At 43.6% G+C, this 22381-nt stretch overlaps 1 protein-coding gene across 2 annotated transcripts in view; it reads left to right on the forward strand.

The window, feature by feature from the left end:
- BICRAL (BRD4 interacting chromatin remodeling complex associated protein like) overlaps window positions 1-22381 on the forward strand; it is a 96446-nt gene that overhangs the window by 58455 nt on the left and 15610 nt on the right. For both annotated transcript variants that reach the window (XM_036248073.1, XM_036248072.1), the window contains exon 5: window positions 1591-3267. In XM_036248073.1, coding sequence (XP_036103966.1) covers window positions 1591-3267 — 1677 coding nt within the window. The remainder of the gene's footprint in view (window positions 1-1590; window positions 3268-22381) is intronic.

A 22381-nucleotide genomic window follows, 5' to 3' on the forward strand; every position in this document is an offset into this window, starting at 1 on the left:
CGGGTTTAATCAGGGTATGTACCAGAGGCAACTGATCAATGTTTCTTTCTCTCTTTGTCTCTCTCTCTCCAAAAATCAATAAAAAAACATATCCTTGGGTGAGGATTAAAAATAAATACAAAGAGCTGTGTACTCCCTGTGGTTCCAGAGACCCCACTTATAGCAAACATGGCCTTGGACCACACCCTTCACACATATTTGTCGTTATAGAAGTCCTGTTCCCAATAGACCTCCACAGGCTCCAAGATGATGGACAGAGTCCATACCTTTTCTTTTATAATTTCGACATGTCCCAGGAAACACTGTGGGCCAGTGGGTGTTTCTTATGTATGAGTGACTGTGTTCAGTTCTCGTCGTGTGCCTGGATTGTGGTCTCTAGTGGGGATGCCCATTCCTTAAGGACAGAAATGAACACATAAGTGGGTGCTTGACAAATAAAGGTTGACAGACTCACTTTTGAATAGGATGCTGAAATAGTTTATAAAGCATTATAATCAGCTGATTACTTCTAAAAAATTAAATGACCATTTACTCATTTTATGTAGGAAGCTTGTTTTTCCTGGACTAGTCTTGCCTGGGTGGTGGGGGTTAGAACTGGGGGAGTTCTGAGAAACCTTGAAAGACAGGGCTGAATCTGGGATACCTTGTGGACCACTAGTAGAACAACGCCCTGAACTCCCCAAACTCACTTAGACTCCTGTTGTACAAAGGACAAGATATGGCTGTCTCCTCCATACACACCCACCCAGCCAAGTTCCACTTAAGCCTTGGACTGGAAGCAATCCTGAAAATTAAAGTCTGTGCCAGTATCTCAAAATATGATATTGACCCTGGCTAGTTTGCTCAGTGGTTAGAGCATCGGCCTGAGGACCAAAGAGTCTTGGGTTTGATTCCCGGTCAAGGACACATACCTGGGTTGCAGGTTCGATCCCCAGCACTGGTTGGGGTAGTGCTAGAGACAACCAATCAATGTGTTTATCTCACATCAATGTTTTCCTCTCTCTTTCTCTCTCTCCCCCTCCCTCCCTCTCTCCCTTCCACTCTGTCTAAAAATCAATGGAAAAATATCCTCAGGTGAGGATTAACAACAACAAAAAAGCTAAACTTCAATAATGATCAGTATGTTCCTATTATTTATCTGTTTTCTATAAAATACTTTACCAGAGCAATAAATGTACATAATTACAAAAACAATGTTCAGCCCTGGTCAGCGTGACTCAGTTGGTTGGGCATCGTCCCATGTACCGAAAGGTTGCTGGTTAGATCCCTGGTCAGGGCACGTCCCAGTAGGGGGCATGCAGGAGGCAGCCAGTCAGTGTTTCACGCTCACATTATTGTTTCTGTCTCTCCCTTCCCCTCTCTCTAAAAATCAATTTTAAAATATTTAAAAAAATAAATAATGTTCAACATCATTTCTAAGGAAATACAGTATCAGAATAAGGTGAGCAGTTTGGAGAGTTGTGCTTGAAAAACAGACTATTGTGCTTCATTTGTATCTGAAAGTGAGATTGGTTTTTTTTATAAGAATCTCTTTCAAAGGTTGGATATGCCATGTAACATATTGCTGGGGTTTTTTTTGTTTTTTTTTAGAATGCTGACCCTAAGTCATCCCTCAAAGCTGTGAGCAGCCAGCTTGGAGAAGGGCCCAGTGATGGGCTGCCGCTTTCAAGTAGCCTTCAGTTTCTTGAAGATGAACTTGAGTCTTCTCCTCTTCCTGATCTCAGTGAGGACCAACCTTTCGACATTCTTCAGAAATCCTTGCAGGAGGCCAATATCACTGAGCAGACGTTGGCAGAAGAGGCATATTTGGATGCCAGTATAGGTTCAAGCCAGCAGTTTGCACAAGCTCAGCTTCATCCTTCTTCATCAGCATCCTTTACTCAGGCTTCTAATGTTTCTAATTACTCAGGTCAGACGCTGCAGCCTGTCGGGGTGACTCACGTGCCTGTGGGAGCATCATTTGCAAGCAATACAGTGGGTGTGCAACATGGCTTCATGCACCACGTGGGGATCAGCGTTCCCAGCCAGCATTTGTCCAATAGCAGTCAGCTTAGTGGTTCTGGTCAGATACAGTTAATTGGGTCATTTGGTAATCAACCTTCCATGATGACTATTAATAACTTAGATGGATCTCAAATCATATTAAAGGGCAGCGGGCAACAAGCCTCGTCAAATGTGAGTGGAGGGCTTCTGGTTCATAGACAGACTCCTAATGGCAACTCCTTGTTTGGGAACTCGAGTTCCAGTCCAGTAGCACAGCCTGTTACCGTTCCATTTAACAGCACAAATTTTCAGACATCTTTACCTGTGCATAATATCATCATACAAAGGGGTCTTGCACCAAATTCAAATAAAGTTCCAATTAATATCCAGCCAAAACCTATCCAGATGGGTCAGCAAAATACGTACAATGTGAACAATTTGGGAATACAGCAGCATCATGTGCAACAAGGGATCTCTTTTGCCTCTGCAAGCTCACCCCAGGGCTCAGTAGTTGGTCCGCACATGTCTGTGAACATAGTAAACCAACAGAACACAAGAAAACCAGTCACCTCACAGCCAGTGAGCAGCGCTGCGGGTAGTATCGTCATTCATTCTCCCATGGGCCAGCCTCACACACCCCAAAGTCAATTCCTCGTACCTACAAGCCTTTCTGTAAGTTCCAACTCGGTACACCACGTCCAGACCATAAATGGGCAACTTCTTCAGACTCAACCTTCTCAGCTCATTTCTGGCCAAGTGGCTTCAGAGCATGTAATGTTGAACAGAAATTCTTCCAACATGCTCAGGACCAACCAACCATATTCCGGACAGATGCTCAACAACCAGAATACCGCCGTCCAGTTAGTGTCTGGGCAGACGTTTGCCACCTCTGGAAGTCCAGTGATAGTCAATCATGCCTCCCCTCAGATTGTTGGTGGACAGATGCCCTTGCAGCAGGCATCACCAACAGTATTACACCTATCACCTGGGCAGAGCAGCGTCTCCCAAGGAAGACCTGGTTTTACCACCATGCCCTCAGTGACAAGCATGTCAGGACCTAGTCGGTTCCCTGTTAGCTCATCCAGCACTGCCCATCCTAGTCTTGGGTCCGCGGTTCAGTCGGGTGCATCGGGATCAAACTTTACAGGAGATCAGCTGACCCAGCCAAACAGGACTCCAGTACCGGTCAGTGTGTCTCACCGTCTTCCAGTTTCTTCTTCCAAGTGTACCAGCACCTTCAGTAACACACCTGGAGCGGGAACCCAGCAACAGTTCTTCTGTCAGGTATGTTCCCTTTATCAAGTGAATGCTTAGATGATTACAAATGGAGAAGTGAAACTTGTACTTAATAGAATATAATGTTTATGATAGACTTCTGATTTAGAATTCATTGCCTTTTCCCCCTTAATTAAAATATTTTATCTGGCATAGCTTTGTGGTTTAGAGTGAGACATACGACTTGAATCTACACTTTATGACATGGAGCAAGTCTTACCTTAACTTACTTTTCTAGACTTAATTTTCCTCATCAGTGAAATGGACATAATAATACTATTATTTGTATTATTTGGAGGGTTAAATGAGATGATCCACATAAAGCAAACAGCAAATATTCAGTAAGAGCCTAAGTTAATATACAGCAGGTCCTTGGATAACATGGTTTCGTTCAACATTGTTTTGTTACAATGATGAGTTGCTGGAGGAACTTAACTCTTGCATATGTCAATTAGCCTATGGTAAAACTGGTTTCATTATACATTGTTTCACTAAAAACCCCAGAACCTATTAACAACATTAGATGAGGACTTACTGTATATACTTGGTCGAATATATTATGGGCATTTAAAATGAAATCTTAGCCCTGGCTGGTTTGGCTCAGCAGTCAGAGCATCAGTCTGCAGAACCAGAGAGTCCCAGGTTTGATTCTGGCTAAGGGCACGTACCTCAGTTACGGTTCGTCCCTGGCCCCAGTTGGGGTCGTGTAGGTGGCAACCAGTCGATGTGTCTCTCACACTCCAGTGTCTCTCTCTTTCTCTCTCTCCCCCTTCCTCACTTCCACTCTCTAAAGCTCAGTGGGAAAATATCCTCAGGTGAGGATTAAATATATATATATATTATTTCAGAGTATTTACTTACACATCATACCATTAGGTCATATGACCATGTACTGGGTGGAGAAATTATGGCTGGTTCTTGGGTGCCAGCCGGAAAGGCCCGGGGACTCAGTGTGACTCAGTGGTGAATGATTGGTCTGCACCAGGAGTGCACATAGAGGGACACATCGGGCACTGGCACTGGACCGTACCAGAGCCCGCTCCTCCCATGCCATTGTGTAGGTAGATCACTGTGGGCCATCAGCTAAGCCGAATAGGGTTATGTTTGTGAAAAGAGCCTCAAATGACAGTCCTCACTCCCCTCTGCCATCCTAGCTTTTGGTTCCCAGCCATTGTGAGCGGTTCCTTAGTTCCAGCGCCACACCCGCTTTCACCCCATGGTCTGCCCTCCTAGGTCATTCCCAGCGCCTCGATCCTCCACACTTAGAGGTATGCAGAACCTCTCTGTACCGTAGGCATCGATACATTTTAAACTGTATACCTTTGATTTAGTCATTCCACCCAGAATCCTAAGGAAGCAAAGATTATTTATGATCAAGGATGTTCAGTGTATTACTTTTGGTATCAAAGGGATGCATGTGCACGTGTGTGTGTGTGTGTTTTAAAATAAAGTCAGCCTGCCCGGGCTGGTTTGGCTCAGCAGACAGCCCGCTGACCAAGGAATCATGGGTTCGATTCCAGTCAAGACACGTACCTGGCTTGCGGTCCGGTCCCTGGCCCTCATTGGGGTCGTGTAGGAGGCAGCTAGTCGATGTGTCCCTCTTACATCGATGTGTGTGTGTGTGTGTGTGTGTGTGTGTGTCTGTCTCTTTCTCCCACCCTCCCACTCTGTCTGAAAATAAATAGAAAAATATCCTCGGGTGAGGATTTAAAAAAAATAATAATGTCAGACTTATAGAAAAGTTAAACTTGCAAGAATGGTATAAAGAATTTTTACATACTCTTTACCAAGATTCCCCACATTTTTACCACATGTGTTTTATTATTCTCTCTCTCTCTCTCTCGCTCCCCCTCTCTCTCTCTCTCACATACAGTTTTTTGAGAGTATCACTGCAAGCATGATGTCTCTTGACCCCTAAATACTTTGGACTTCAGTGTTTATTTTCTAAAAACAGAGATATTTCCCTATATAACTTTACTACAGTTATCAAAATCAAGAAATCAGCTTTATTACAATATTATCATCTAATCCACAGACCTTATTCAGAGTTAATCAATTTTCACAGTAATGTCCCTTTTAGCAAAAAAGAAGAAAATTATTTTGTGTTGTTTTTATGGTCTAGGATCCAATCCAGGATTACTGGATTTTCTTGTCACATCTTTATTTATTTATTTTTTTTATCCTCACCCGAGGACATTTTCCCATTTTTTTGTTCAGGTAGAGAGGGAGGGAGAGAGAGGAAGAGAGAGAGAGAGAGAAACATGGACGTGAAAGGGACACATCAAGTGGCTGCCACCCACAAGACCCAACCAGGGCCGGGGACAAACTGCAACCGAGGTACGCGCCCTTAGCGGGAACCGAACCCGGGTCTCCCAGGACCACAGGTCGACGCTCTAACCGCTGAGCCAAACCGGCCAGGGCACTTGTCACATCTTTAAATCTGGAACAAATTCTCTATCTTTCCTTGTCTTTCATGCCCTTTATATATTTTTTCATGCTTTTTCTTTTTTTAAATGCCTTTTATATTTTTGAAGAGCACAAACTATTTTATGGAATGTCCCTGAATTTGGATTTCTCTGATATTTTCTCATGATTAGATTTAGGTCATACATTTTTGGTAGGATTGCCAAAGAAATTGTGTGTCTTCATAATGTATACTTGTCCCATTCCTGGTGATGTTAACTTTGAACACTTGCTTAAGATGGTGTCTGGTGCATCTTAATAAGTCTCTTCTGGAAAGTACTGTGATACTGTGTAGATATCCAGTTCCTTATTCGATTTGCATACACTAGTTTAAGCTTCCATTGATAATTCCTGACTGAATCAATTATTACTGAATCAGCTATTATTATGATGGTCACCAAATACAGATTTTCTAATTCCATCACTTGTTCTGCATTAATTGTGGGCATTGGAATCTAAGCAAAAGTTTTTTCTTCTCCCCCTTTTACTTATATATTGATATCATTATGGATTTGTAGATTCTTATTTTATTCAATGAGTTATAAATTGTTACAATCATTTATTTTGATCCTTATTTTATTTTATTTATTTATTTATTAATATTTTAATTGATTTTTAAAGAAAGAGGAAGGGAGAGAGAAAGAGACAAATATAGATATGAGAAACATTGATTGGCTGCCTCCTGTATGCCCCCTACCAGGGATCGAGCTCCAAAACTCAGGCACCTGCCCTGACCAGGAATTGAACCAGCAACCCCGTACATGGGATGACGCTCAACCAACTGAGCCACGCTGGCCAGAGCTCAATGCTCAGTTTATTTTGATGGCCAGTGGGCACCCGTCCAAATTGGCATTGAGCACGTTCTTTAATTTCTGGCAGAACAAGATGTTCCATGTCCATCTTTTACTTTGCCTGCCCCTGCCCTGAAATCAACCATTTCATAAAGGAGCAAGTTCTTCTAGTAAAGAACAGTATTTAGAAAACAGATCTCAGCACTACATCCTCATTGCTACTGAGGTGTTTCAGCTGGGATTTATGTACATTACACATGCCCAATATCTGTAACTATTTATTTATCTACCAGCCTATATTATATAGTCCATGTTGATACTTCCAGTTCTAATCCGGACCACAGCGTTCATTATTCAAGTCTCCTTCTTCATACTTGTAACTCCCTTTCTAGCAATGAGAAAGCCAGCTCTGCAATGTGTTTACTTACCTGCTTAATACTAGAACATAGTGAAAGTAATTTCAGAATTGCTAATCGATGCCACTGTGAAAAACAAACCTCTTATTAGACTTTGGTGTTGGTTTACAGTTCTGTCTTTAGCCTAAAGATACATATATAGTCAAACTGCTGTGTTCAAAAATTACTTCGGTTACTTCTTTTTTTTTTTTCCTCCCTTCGTATGCTATTCATTTGCAATATAGTTCTGTTTATATTTCATTTTAGGATTCTTACCCCACTATCCTTATTGATTTTATCTGTTTAATTTGTTTTGAATACATCACCATTCGCATGGCCCCAGAAGTCAGGTCTGAGCAGTCTCACTCCCAGTCCTTCCTCGCTGCCCCACCCCATCCTTTCCTGCCAGTTGTCACCCTTCCCCTAGATTCATCAGTCTCATTAGTTTCTAGTTTATTTATCCTGCTATTTTTATACAACTAGGCAGGTATATATATATTCTTGTTTCCCCTCTTTTCTTACTCCAAACAGAGCATAGATACTCTGCAACCAAAGTAATGCAAAAAATTTTTCTAAAAACTCAAATGTCGATTGGGTATGATGAAGTGTAATATGTAGCCATTTAAAATGTTTTCTTTGGCCCTCTTCGGTTTGGCTCAGTGGTAGAGCGTTGGCCCGCGGACCAAAGAGTTGCGGGTTCAATTCCAGTCAAGGGCACGTAGCTTGGTTGCAGTTCAGTCCCTGGCCCTGGTTAGGGTTGTGCAGAAGGCAACCAATCGATGTTTCTCTCTCTATTTCTTTCTCCCCCACTCTATCTGAAGATAAAAATGGAAAAAAGTATCCTCGGGTGAGGATTTAAAAAAATAAAAATAAAATGTTTTCTTTGCCTGGCTGGTGTGGCTCAGTGGTTGAGCGTTGACCTATGCACCAAGAAGTCACCGGTTCAATTCCTGGTCAGGGCACATGCCCAGGTTGTGGGCCTGATTCCCAGTGGGGGGCATGCAGGAGGCGGCCAGTTGATGTCCTCTCTCATCAGTGTTTCTAACTCTCTCTCCTTCTTCCTTTCTCTCTCTCTAAAAATTAATAAAGAAAAAATAAATAAATAAAACATGCAATTGGTAAAAATTAAAAACAATTCCAAAATAGTTTAGAGTGAAAGTCAGTCTTCCTTCCCCACGTTTCCCTCCCAGAGGCCAACACTGTTTCTGGGTTCTGTGTATTTTCCCAGAGAACACAAGCAAATACTAGCACCACTTGAGGATAATTTTAGATCAGTATGTATTGATCTGCTTTGTGTTTGTTATTGTAATTAAGTATACCTGATCAGCCACAGCATGGTCATTGCTTTTCTTTCCCTTCCTTTTTTCTTTTTAATGCTTCAGTGGGGGAAAAATATCTCTCTGCCTCCAAAATTTTCAATTATCCGAAGGTAACAGGAAGCCTACACTGGCAGCCGCAAAGTAATTCTCTGTGATTTTAATGCCAAGAAATAGTACTGGGCACTAGGTCAGTTCCTTATGCCGGTGTGTCTGTGCTGTCGGTTTTCTGGAACAGCTGAGCATCAGGTATGCTGGAGTGAGGACGCAGCTGTGGGTGCACATGCATGGGAAAGAAGTGTTGAGGTATCCTCTAGCATTTAAATTCCAGGACGGCCCGGCCGGTGTGGCTCAGTGGTTGAGCGACGACCCATGCACCAAAAGGTCACCAGTTCGATTCCCTGTCAGGGCACATGCCCAGGTTGTGGGCCCGATCCCCAGTGTGGGGCACGCAGGAGACAGCTGATTAATGTTCTCTCTCATCGATGTTTCTATTTCCCTCTCCCTCTTCCTTCCTCTCTCTCTCAAATCAATAAAGGGAAAAAATAAAAATAAAAAAATTCCAAGATGGCCAGAGACACTGACAGCAACTCTTTTACTTTATAATTCCTGTAAAATTTCTGTATTAATTACTTTCTAGAACATTTAATGGACAAAAATACCGTAATCAGTTGCCTTTAGTGTCTGTCTATTGGGGGAAATTTAACTCAGCAAGCTTTGATACTATAAAGGGTTAATATTAACAGAGGAGTAAGTTTTTAAATACAAACTTTATTTTGGTATAGATGATACCTTCCTTGGACTCAAAATTCAAAAGGTACAGAAAGGTGTATACACTGTAGTGAAAATGTTGCCTCCTTCTCCTGTCCTCCAGCTGCCCAATTGCCTGCAGGCAACCAATGTAACCAGCTTCTGTAGAGTGAACTTACTTCCCCACCACCCCTTTTTTATTATGAAAACTTTCAGACCCACAGAAAAGCTGGAGGAAAACAGTGAGCCTATCCAGTCACCTGGATTCACCAGGTGTTTATGTTTTACAGCATTTGCTTTATCTTGGGAGATACCAGCTTAATGTCCTGAAAGTATCTCCTAAGAACAAGGACCTTCAACACAACCACAGTATCACTATCATACCCAAGAAATTTAACATTACTTCAGTAAAATTATACCAAAGTTCTTCCATGTGACTCAGTAATGTCCTTTACAATAATGCTTCGCTCTTGAAACCAGTCAGAGAGAACATTTACTGCCACATCTCTTTAGTCTATAGCAGCCAGATCAGCTATCACGTAGAGTGGCCCCTCAGTGTAGAGTTGTCTGTGACTAGATTCAGGCTAAATGGTTTTTACGTGACACATAAAGTTGCTTTTTCCCCTTGTTGATCATTCTAAGTGTGATCACTTGGTCAAGGTAGCCTCTTCGCCAGGTTTCTCTTCAAGGCATTCAAAGGTACCTTGTTCCCTTTGTAAGGAAATGATCCCCAGGATGGTGTTTTAGGACCACGTGACTGTCCTGTTTCCCCAGCCTCTCACTCAGTGATTTGAGACTCCATTGATAATCATTGCCCAAACATGACATTAGTGGTTGCAAAATGATTTTCTAATTGTGTTATCCTATCTACAGTTATGGCTGGGATTATTTTCTTTTAAAAAAAATTTTTTTTTCTTTGTTTATTTGAGAGGGAGAGGAAGGGAGAGGGAGAGAGAGATAGAAACATGGATGAGAGAGAACGTCAGTTTGCCGCCTCCTACATGCCCCCCACTGGGGATTTGGCCCACAACCTGGGCATGTGCCCTGACTGGGAATTGAACTGGCAACCTCTTGGTGCCTGGGTCAATGCTCAACCATTGAGCCACGCCGGGCAGGCTGGGATTTTTTTTCATAAAACAGAGCTTTTTCTTTTCTTTTCTTTTCTTTTCTTTTCTTTTCTTTTCTTTTCTTTTCTTTTCTTTTCTTTTCATCATTTAAAAACTTGATTATGGAGATTTTGTTGTTGTTGTTGTTAATCCTCACCCAAGGATATTTTGCCATTGATTTTTAGATGGAGTGTAAGGGAGGAAAGGAGAGAATGAGAGAGAGAGAGAGAGACATTGATGTGAGAGAGACACATCGATTGGTTGCCTCCCACACCTGACCCTGATGGGGGCTGGGATCGAACCTGTAACCCAGGTATGTGCCCTTGACCGGGAATCGAACACGCAGCCCTTCTGTCTGCAGGCCGACACTCTGACCACTGAGCCAAACCGGCCAGGGCTTTATTATGGGGAATTTTAAACATGAACAAAAGTAGACAAAGTAGTGTGATGAGCCCTCACGCTCTGTCAGCGTCAGTGCTGACCAGCTACTCTTGTCTCATCCCTACCCTACTCACTGTCCCCTGCCCAGTGTTGTTGTTAATCTAAGCCAGACATACAAGTGTATCTGTAATATTTTAGTGTATAACTCTAAAAGATTGTGTTCTTTTGTATTTAATGCGTTGTAATCTATGGCTTTCCTTATTCTTTTTGATGTTTAAGCTGTCCCAGATTTGAACAGGAGAGGCCTGCTTAAGCCGCTTCTGTACTTTTGACATGTTCCATCTCCTCTGAGCACTTTGTGGCACAAGGTACTGTAGGCTTGTCTTGTGATTACCTCGCCTCAGACCCAGAATCAGCCATTTCCCCAGGGAGCCCTGCGAACTTAAATCTCTTAATGCAGAGAGTAATTTACGGGATTTAAACTTTCTTGTAAATGGATTAACATTTGAAAGTCAGTGCTTAAAGGAGGAGATTTACAAGAAAGAGTTTAGCCTATCAAGCAAAAGTAAACAAGTTATTTTAAGTCCAAATCTCCTTAGATCACAAAAAGATTTAGTAGATTTTACATTCCTTGAGAGCAGTGCCTGCCATACTTTAGGTACAAATTGCCAGGAGTGTTCCCAGCTGATGTCTCCAGTCCTGCCTGCCCTCCCGAATTCCCTTTCCTCCTCTCGCTCAGCCTGCCTGCCATACTGTGGGACCACTGTGTCGTCAGACACCCAGACTTCAAAAGCTAGATGTTCTGCTTTTCCCTCCCCTTCTAAACCTTTAATAAGTTTCCAAATCCTACAAGTTCTTTGAATGTCTCATATCTGTCCTTTCCAATAATGATGGAAATCATGGTCATACTATTAACAAAGGTACAGTGTCATGGACAACGTATTATTTCTAATCCTTACCTTGGGGCTACTAGTAGCACTGTTGTTCCCACATTCACGGAGGTGGAGGTTCAGAGCGTGGGCAGATTGTATAAAGGCAGACTTTACCTGCTAACTATACCAGCGATTTTCAACTTTTTTTAAATCTCGTGATACATAAACTAATTGCTACATTTTTGCAGCACACCAAAAAAAAAAAAATTTTTTTTTTGCCAATCTGACAAAAAAAAAACAACTACTTATAATTTTTATTCATTCACACCAGATGGCTGTTGTTGTGTTGGCTATGGTCATTTTTTTATTGGATAGTCTAAGGGAAAAGAGGTCAGTGCCCCTGATTAAATATTCAAGTATTTAGTGTGGCACACCAGTTGAAAATCACTGATCTATACCATACTGCTTTCCATTTCTCTCCTTTTCTACATCCATAGCCTTAGCTAGACTTTTTTATTTTATTTTATCCTCACTCGAGGACATTTTCTCATTTTTTGTTCAGATAGAGAGGGAGAGGGAGAGAGAGAGAGAGAGAGAGAGAGAGAGAGAGAGAGAGAGAGAGAGAGACATCAATGTGAAAGGGACGCATCGAGTGGCTGCCACCCGCACGACCCAACTAGGGCCAGAGACAAATTGCAACGAGATACATGCCCTTAGTAGGAACTGAACCTGGGTCTCTCTGGACCACAGGCCCACGCTCTAACCGCGGAGCCACACTGGCCAGGGCTAGACTTTTTTTTAAAAACTTACCTTTATTGCCCGGCCGGTGTGGCTCAGTGGTTGAGCGTCGACCCATGCACCAAGAGGTCACCGGTTAGATTCCCATTAGGGCACATGCCCAGGTTGTGGGCCCAGTCCGCAGTGGGGGAAATGCAGGAGGCAGCCAATCGATGTTCTCTCTCATTATTGTTTCTATCTCTCCTTCTTCCTCTCTCTAACATCAGTAAAGAAAAAATAATAATAAAATAACTTATCTTTATTGTTGAATGTATTACAGATGTTCATCCTTTTGTCCCTACTAACCCCCTCTTCCCTGCTCCTGCCCCCCTCCTGCTTTTCCGCACACTATTATCTGTGTCCATTGGTTACGCATATATGCATATAAGTTCTATGGTTTATTTTCCCCCACTCACCCACCCCCTTCCCTCTGAGGTTTGTCAGTCTAACAACCAATTTGTACTTCTTAATCCCTTCACCTTTTTCACTCATTTTCCAAACCCTCTTGCCATCTGGCAATCAACAAAATGTTCTCTGTATCTATGAGTCTCTTTCTGTTCTGTTTGTTCATTTTGTTTGTGGATTCAATTGTCTATAGATATGTATTTATTGCCATTTTATTGTTCATATTTTTTATCTTCTTTTTCTTCATGAAGATCCTCCAACATTTCATATAATACTGGTTTGGTGGTGATGAACTCCTTTAGCTTTTTCTTGTCTGAGAAACTCTTCATATGTCCATCTATTCAAAAAACCAAGAGTAATCTTGGTTTTTCATCACTCTGACTATTTTTTGCCACTCCTTTCTGGCCGGTAAAGTTTCTTTTGAGAAATCAGATGACAGTCTTTATGGGAGCTCCCTTGTAGGTAACTAACTGCTTTTCTCTTGCTGCTTTTAAGATACTCTCTTTGTCCTTAACCTTTTGCATTTTGATGATGATGTGTCTTGGTTTGGGCCTCTTGGGGTTCATCTTCTTTGGGACCCTCTGTGCTTTCTGAATTTGTATGTCTATTTCCTTCACCAAGTTAGGACATTTTTCCGTCATTATTTTTTCAAATAGGTTTTCAATTTCTTTCTTTCTTTTTTTTTTTGTACATGCCCCTAGCGGGAACCGGACTCTCTGGTCCACAGGCCATCACTCCAACTGCTGAGCCAAACTGGCCAAGGCAATAGGTTTTCAGTTTCTTGCTCTCTTCTACTTCCGGCACCCCCATGTTGCAAATGTTGGTACTCTTGAAGTTGTCCCAGAGGCTCCTTACACTGTCCTCATTTTTTTGGATTCTTTTTTCTTTTGCTGTTCTAAGTGAGTGATTTTTGTTTCCTTATATTCCAAATCAATGGCTTGCTTCTTGGCTTTACCTACTCTACTATTGATTCCCTATAAATTATTCTTTTTTTTTTTCTTCTCACCCAAAGACATTTTTCCATTTTTGTTCAGACAGAGTGGGAGAGAGAGAGAGGGAAAGAGAGACATCGATGTGAAAGGGACACATTGAGTGGCTGCCTCTCGCACAACCCCAACCAGGGCCGGAGACAAATGCAACTGAGGTACGTGCCCTTGACCAGAATCAAACCCGTGACTTATTGGTCCACGCGCAGATGATCTAACCACTGAGCAAAACTGGCCAGGGCGATTATTCTTTATTTCAGTTAGTGCCTCCTTCATTTCTAACTGTGCATCCTTCATTTCTGACTGCTCCTTTTTTATGTTGTTGAGGCCCTCACTAAGTTAACTGAGCATTCTTATAAGCAGTGTTTTGAACTTTGCATCTGTTAGATTGCTTATCTCCATTTTGTTTAGTTATTTTCCTGGAGTTTTGTTCTATTCTTTAATTTGGGACATGTTTCTTTGTCTCCTCGTTTTAGCTGCCTCCCTGAGTTAGTTTCTGTGTATTAGGTAGAGTTGCTATGTCTCCTGGGCTTCCTAAGGTGTCCTGTTGTAGTGTCCTATAGGGTCCAGTGGCACAGCCTCCCTGATCACCCCAGCTGTGCCCTCGAGGTGCACCCCTAGTGTGGACTGTCCACCCTTCTGTTGTAATTGAATCTTTTTTTTTTTTTTTTTATCCTCACCCGAGGACATTTTTTGTTCAGGTAGAGTGGGAGGGAGAGAGAGGAAGAGAGAGAGAGAGAGAAACATCGATGTGAAAGGGACACATCAAGTGGCTGCCACCCGCACGACCGACCAGGGCTGGGGACAAACTGCAACCAAGGTACCTGCCCTTAGTGGGAACCGAACCCGGGTCTTTCAGGACCGCAGGCTGATGCTCTAACCGCTGAGCCAAACCGGCCAGGGCGATATTAGTTGTTGTTTTTACAATCTAGCTACCATATGTGTAGCAGAACGATAGCAATAGAACTTTTTCTATTGACTTTTTTTTTTTTTTTAATCCTCACCCGAGGACATTTTTTTTTTTCCATTTTTTGTTCAGATAGAGTGGAGGAGAGAGAGAGAGAAACATCGACGTGAAAGGGACACATCGAGTGGCTGCCACCCGCACGACCAACCAGGGCCGGGGACAAACTGCAACCGAGGTACATGCCCTTAGCGGGAACCGAACCCAGGTCTCTCTGGACCACAGATCGACACTCTAACCGCTGAGCCAAACCAGCCAGGGCTGTAATTGAATCTTGATTGCTGTTGGCATGTCAATGGGAGGGATTTACTCAGGCTGATCAGCTTCAAGGACCGGCTGTGCCCACTGACCACTGACCTCTGACTACCTTGGAGAATGAGCTGTGCAGGGCCCCACTACACAGAGCAAGACTTACTTCAGCAGGGCTCTGATACCCACTGAGTCCACTCCTTGAGTGTGTCACTTGTGGAGGTGGTTGGGTGGTGGTGCTTTGATATGGTTTGATGCTGTCCACTGAGTGTTCTGGCTCTGGGGCAAGGTCAGCTACTGCCTATGTTCTGCTGGCGGCCACCAGGCGTAAGGTGCAAAGCGATCTGCAGATGGCTGCTGCTTTGCTGGGCTTGGAGGTGCTCAGGCGAAGCCAAGTTGTGAACCAAGGCTGGCTACTCCTAGTGCCGGGCCTGGGGCCATTTAGTGAAAGTATGGGGCTTGCTGAGGCCTGATGCTGCTGCTTTGAGAGAATTTAAGAAAATCTGAAGCATGAGCCAAGACAGGCCAATCCTTTGGTAAAGCCACTGGAAACGGCTTGGGGGGGCCTAAAAGTTGGGTGGGGCATGGCCTCAGGGAATCACGAGGATGGGGCAAATAGTGTGAATCAGGTTGCTGGAGTCCCAGATGTGGCCCCTGTCTGCTGGCCTCTTGGGAAAAGGGCTCACCAAAGGAGCAACTGCCTCTGCCCCCATGTCTGTCTGGGAGAAAGCCACCTCTTCAGCCCTCACCCCAATGCCAAACAACTCAGTTTCTCCCCACCCATCTCTGGTGCCCTTCAAGCTGCCTCCCCTCTGCGCCAGAGCTCAGAGGGTGCAAGTCCAAGTTTGTGCATGGGCCCTTTAAGAGGAGCTGCCTGGGACTCTAGAAGCCTCAGCCTCAGTTCCCACTGGTTTTTCCAGCCAGAAGTTATGGGGACTTCTCTTCCTGGCACTGGAACCCTGAGCTGGGATCTTGGTGTGGGATAGGGACCCCTCACTCCTCAGAGAGGACCTTCACAGTTGAGGTGTCCTGATTTTTATCCATTTCACGTGGGTGTGGGACTAGCCCATCTGCACCTGCTCCCTTCCTGCCAGTCTCGATGTGGCTTCTTTTTAATTTCGTAGTTGTAGGACTTCCATTCAGCTTAATCTGAGCTAGACTTTTAAGAGGCACTGCAATAGCCCTGGCCAGTGTGGGTCAGTTGGGCGGGCATTGTCCGTGCATCAAAAGGTTACTGGTTTGATTCCCTGCCAGGGCACGTGCCCGGGTTTTGGGCTCCATCCCTGGTAGGGGGCGTGCAGGAGGCAGCCAGTTGATGTTCTGCTCTCACATTGATGTTTTTTCTCTCTTCTCTCTTCCTCTCTCTCTAAAAAAAAATCAATAAAAGTTATTTTTTTAAAAAGAGGGACTGGCCATGGCCGGTTTTGCTCAGCGGTTAGAGCATTGGCCTGCGGACCAAAGAGTCAAGAGTTCAGTTTTGGTCAAGGGCACGTACCTTGGTTGTGGTTCGATCCCCGGCCCTTGGTGGGTCGTGTGAGAGGCAACCAACCCATGTGTCTCTCTCACATCAATGTTTCTCTCTCTCTTCCTCTCTCTCTCTCTCCCTCCCTCCCTCTCTTTCTCTCTTCCTCTCCCCCACTCTATCTGAAAATCAATGGAGGAATATTCTCAGGTGAGGATTAAAAAATAAAAATAAAATAAAAGAAGACTGTCTTTTTTTTATAAAAAGCCTGGCTGATGTAGCTCAGTGGTTGAGCATCAACCCATGCACCCAGAGGTCACAGGTTTGATTCCCGGTCAGGGCACATGCCCATGTTGTGGCCAGATCTCCAGCAGGGGGCATGCAGGAGGCAGCCAGTCGATGTTCTCTCTCATCGATGTTCCCATCTCTCCCTCATTCTCTCTCTCTTTCAAATCAATAAAGAAAAAATATTTTTTTAAAAAGAAAAGAGGAACTGCAATATACTGAGAGAAACAAAAGTGGGATTAGGAGTCAGCACTTAATTGTAGGTCCTGCTTTGCCATTGACTGGTTTTGTGGTCTAAGTTCTTATCTTAGTTCTCTGAGCCCTAGATTTCTCTCCTCGAAAACAAGGAACCCTAGCTATGCAATAGAATCACCCAGGGAGCTTTTAAAAATATGGATGCCTGGGCTTCACCTCCATAAATTCTGATTTAAATAGTCTGAAGACAGGGCTCCAGGCATCAGCATTTTTCAAAAGCTCCCCAAGTGATTCTAAAGTGCAGCCAGGAGAGAGCCACTGGGCTAGATGCCTTCCAGGCCCATTCATATCCTAATTAGACAACTGTAACACTTGTCTGGGTGATGAATCTGCCTTTGCTCTCTTCCAAAAACCCCATTTCCACCACATTAATCTTCCTAAAACATTTGTTTGATGACCTGAACCAAATCATCTGGGAGCTTCCTGTTGCCATAGGAGAAAGCACAAACCTCTTTCTGCCTGGCAGGTCGGGTTCTCCTGTCGGAAACCCTCCAGGTTAGCCAGGCTGACCCCCATTATTCCCAAAATAGTCCAGACTCATTGTGAGCTTCTGGTCTTTGCTGATGGGTAGTCAGTCAATGTCCTTTTCTTTTTTTTTTTTTTTTCTTCATTTTTTCCATGGTTGTTTTATTTGGAGATGATTTTCTAAATATAATTAGTTGGATTTATGTAGTAACATAGGAAAGTATGTTGTATATCTTTAAAATAGTATTCTTAGAGTATTCTTAGTGAATGTAGAGATAGATTATATTAATTTTACTTAGTTCTTAAGATAATTTTCACTATTAATAGAATATTTGATGTTGAAGAAGTGGGTTTTATCTACTCTCAAGCAAAAATTAATGCATAGAAAAATTAATCCAAAAAAATATTGAGGAGATTTTTGAAATTTTATTTTGGAAAGAGGCAGAGAAAGTCTCAAGCTGATTAATACAAACCCAAAGAAATCCAACATCATGGCAATAATATTTGGGCTTGTGAGATTCAACAAGTGATAAATAATGAGCAGGTTGAACAAGCAAAATAACTGATATAATCATAAAAACACAAGGTGTTTTGTTGTTTTGTTTACTTTTTGTATTCCACTGCCCATTTAAGATGTATGCGTTGAATATAGTTTCCTTCTGCTGGTCATGAAAACTCAGCTGGTCCCCATGACAATTATATATATTGTGGGGGAAGAGACTATTCTATAGTCACTTTCCATCATGGATAATCTCTATTCAATACCTAGGAGATTCATTCCATCATTTTAGTAATCCCAGTGACGTAGGGAAGCTTTACATCCTCTCCCAGTCCTGAAATCAGCCCAAGTTCAGGCTAAAAAGTCTTGAGAAAGGGAAGGCATGGGCTGTATTTACAATAATCTCCTTTGCCTCTCCTCCTTCCAACACCCACCCCCAGTTTGTGGTCCATTCAGACCCCAGAAGATCTCTTGACCTGGGTGGTTTCATCTTTATTTCAAGTGATTATTATTTCTCTACTCCAGGGGCTGTCTATCATTCCACAACCCTCTACAATCCAGTGTTGAGCTTGAGTGTGTTGTCAGGGTCCTTGGAACCCTATTTGTTTTTAGGAGACTCTGTTTTAAAGGTTAGACATCATTGTATGCCATGCATTCGCCCCATAAATAGGTACCTCACTGGATTTGAGGAGAGAGAATGGCAAGGAGCAAGGGAGGCGGCTCATGGCACTGCTTCCTCTAAAGATCTCTTTACAAAATCCCCACCCTCCACCATGTTAAATATATATGTATATAAATACTAAATACAGGTTCAATGTCCTTTTCTATCTGGTTTAAATGCTTCCCCCTCTGTCAGTACCGCCCCCCCCCCCCCCGCCAAGCCCCTAGAAGAAAAAAGCCTATTTTAGTTCCTCCCTTGATTTCTTCTCTGCACTTTTTGTTTGTCCTGCCCACTAGATGCCTAATGGCTTACTGTGTTCAAAGTTTCCTTCATTGATTCAGTGATTCAGCAGTATTTCAGTGCCTACCATGGCCAGCCCTGGGCCATGTCTCAGGGACACAACAGATAAGCCAACAGCCACACCAGTATTTTAATGCTCTGGTAGAAGTAGTCCAGAGCACCAAGCTCTGAAAAGGAGCCTCTAACCCAGATGAGATGGTTGACCCGGCCAGTGTGGCTCAGTGGTTGATTGTCAACCCACGCACCAAAGAAGTCTCTGGTTCGATTCCTGGTCAGGGCACTTGCCCAGGTTGTGGGCCCAATCCCCAGTGGGGGGCATGCAGGAGGCGGCCAATCGATGTTCTCTCTCATCGATGTTTTTCTCTCTCTCTCTCCCTTTCCCTCTCCCTTCCTCTCTCTCTAAAATTAATAAATATATATATATATATATATATATATATATATATATATATTTTTTTTTTTTTTTTTTTTTTACTCAACATAGGACATTTTTCCATTTTTTGTTCAGGTAGAGTGGGAGGGAGAGAGAGGAACAGAGAAAGAGAGAGAAACATCGATGTGAAGGGACACATCGAGTGGCTGCAACCCGCACGACCAACCAGGGCCGGGGACAAACTGCAACCGAAGTACGCGCCCCTAGCGGGAACCGAACCCGGGTCTCTCAGGACCGCAGGCCGACGCTCTAACCGCTGAGCCAAACCGGCCAGGGCTATTTTTTTTTTTTTTTTTAAATGAGATGGTTGGGGCCCTAGCCGGTTTGGCTCAGCAGTTAGAGCGTCAGCCTGTGGTCCAGAGAGACTCGGGTTCAGTTCCCGCCAAGGGCACGTACCTTGGTTGCAGTTTGTTCTCGGCCCTGGTTGGTCGTGCGGGTGGCAGCCACTCGATGTGTCCCTTTCACGTCAATGTTTCCCTCTCTCTCTTCCTCTCTCTCCCTCCCACTCCCTCCCACTCTACCTGAACAAAAAGTGGAAAAACGTCCTCGGGTGAGGATTTAAAAATAGATAGATAGATAGATAGATAGATAGATAGATAGATAGATAAGATGGTTGGGGGAGGTTTCCTTGAGACTAGTTTTTGACCAAGACCTTCTAAGGGAGAAGGAAGACTTATCCAGCAAGAGGGGCCTGAGGGATGTTGCAGATAGGAGGGAAGAGGTCCACAGAGTGAAGTGTCGCTGAGAAGTCGGTGGGGTTAAGGATTGGAACGTTGCTGACAGGTTCAGCAATAAGGAGGCAGTAGTCGACCTTGGTAAGACTTGTTTCCATGGAGTGATAGGTGCAGAAGCTCGTTGCAGTCGGCCCAGGAGAGAGCAGGAGGTATGGTAATGAGTACAGACAGCTTTCAGAGAAACGAAGGCAACAGACAGCAGTAACTACAAGGATGTGTGGGGTCATGGGAATTACTATTTTAAGATACGGGAAGGGCTTGAGCTTTTTTCAAAGCCGATGGAGGAGAAGGACATGAATTATAGAGCACTGGTGGGATTCTTCGTAGAAAAAAGGAGGGATGCCTCTTCCATTGTAACTAGAAAGGGGAAAAGATGAAAGGAAGTGCAGGTAGGGTTGTAGCTTTGAAAGTTAAATGAGTTCTCACCTGGCTTACAGGTTTGAAAATAATGAAATGGCGTTGAATGGAAAATGAGCCAAGGAGCTGGCTAGGGGAAAGAGGCTTGCTGGACGGGCACGCGGGCCCCGCCGAGGCCGAACACCATACTCATAGGGCCCTGAGCAAATGTGTTCTCTGGGCCTGGCTGGTTTCCGGATGGTAAACTTTCCGAGAGCAGACTGTGACCTTGTCCCGCTGCCTTCTCTGACTACACAGCGCTGTGTCCACAGCAGACACGATGTCTCAGGCAAGGTACTTTGGGTTGCAGCCATCAGAAACCTACCCTAACACGTTTAGCCAAGAAAAGGGAAATGTCCAGAAAATACAGTGCAGCTTCTTACAAGGGTCAAAAAGCAGGCTCTCTGCTGTTCTCTCGGCCTCCCCAAGATGGCAGGGCCTCTTGTCTGTCCTTCATTGTTCTCTCTCGCTCTTCTCCTGGACCAAAATGGCCACCCCAAGCCCGCTCTGCATTATTATCCAAGCATGTAACAGAGACTACAAATGCATCAGAGTCACCTTGAGAGCTTTTTAAACGTATACATTTCTAAGCCCCACAATGGATTTCTGGATCAATTTTTGTGGTTGGAACCTAGAAAATTAGTCTTTCAGAAGCTCTCCAGGTGGTCTTGATACAATCAGTCTATAAACCTGCATTAAGGAGCCACTACCCTTAGGTATTTACTCCCCCCACCCATTCTGAGGTCCCAGGAGAGTGTCTGATTGGCACCTCCATGGTCAGAGGAGAGGGCTGTGGGTGACATCAGTAAGTGGCCATGCAGGGTCTCTGCTGCTCTTGCAGACCTTTGTTCCCTCTGAGCCAGAAAACAAAAGACACCCCTATGCTCCACTGACAGACAGGCTTGGCACTATTAGATGGGCGGGGAGCAGGTGCTCCTCTCCTGGATTTTAGCTCCTTACATTCTCTGGCAGGCCACACACCTTTGTATGTTCTCCAACCTTGCTGGCTCTGACACATTTCTGTGGCAATGGGACATTTCCCAGAGGAGAGTATGGTTGGGCAGATCTCAAATGGTCTTCCTCATTCAGCAAATGCCTGTTGTTGCATAACTGTCATCTTGCTAATTTGTTGTTTGTTTGTTTGTTTGTTTTTAATTTTCACAAGAGTTTATTTGAGTCAAATTGAAATATGCCAGGAGCAAGATCTCAGATGCTTCTAAAAATAACAGTTTTGCAACTTTTTTAATGCATTTGAGATTAAGGAGGAATGTAAGAAAGAGCATGGAGGTGGGAGAAAGCTAGGCTGGGATTGGATTACAGGACAGTTAACCAGATGATGTGCTCTCTTGAGGGTTGCTATGGCTTATTTCAAATGTGTGTTAACCTAGATGCGCAGAAACAGTGAACAGGGCTTACTTAAGGCAAAGATAAATCTTTTACTAAAAAGTTATAAGCCTGGCGTGTGGCTACCCACCATGACCTTTCCAGTCAGGAAGTTATGATCAGATCACCCTGCACGGATACTTTCCAGTACTCCTTTTTTGTTCACAGTTTCCCATTTTGGTCATAAATCAATTCAAAGGATGTATTGATGACCAATCTTTTGCTTGGGTCATCTGTCTAATTTGTAATTGACTTCTTTCAAAGTGTACCACAGAGGTAGAAATCGACGTATTAAATATTCTGATTTATGGTTTCATGATAGTTCATGGGGTCTGAAGAGTTAAAATTGTACATTGATATTGGAAGAGTTTGGAGCCAAGAGCTCAACCAAATATCCTTAAATAGTTTCTCTATTTGTGAAGAAAATACATTTCAAGAGCAGGTCCTCTCTAAGAGTTCAGTAAAAACAACAGAACGATAAATGTTATTTCTGGAAGATTTTCATCTGTGGGCATAGGAATAGGAGAAAGCTGAGAACAGAAGAAAGTTGATGGCTCCTGGGGAGAGGAGAGCTGGACCAGGAGGAGGGACAGGCCCCTGTGACTTCTGCTGCAGTGAAATTCATTCACTCGTTACTTTTTTCCAGTTATAAGAGAAAGTTTATTTAGAAACTCACAGAGGTTAAAAGGGTGAGCCAGCAGGGCTGTGTGGGCTCAGAAAATAAGTTAGGCAAAATAAGGGTCTTTAGAGTTTAGGAGAGAGAAAGGCAAAGGAGACGTGCCTGGGGGTAAGAAG

Source organism: Molossus molossus, unplaced genomic scaffold (assembly GCF_014108415.1).
Source record: "Molossus molossus isolate mMolMol1 unplaced genomic scaffold, mMolMol1.p scaffold_m16_p_8, whole genome shotgun sequence".
NCBI lineage: Eukaryota > Metazoa > Chordata > Mammalia > Chiroptera > Molossidae > Molossus > Molossus molossus.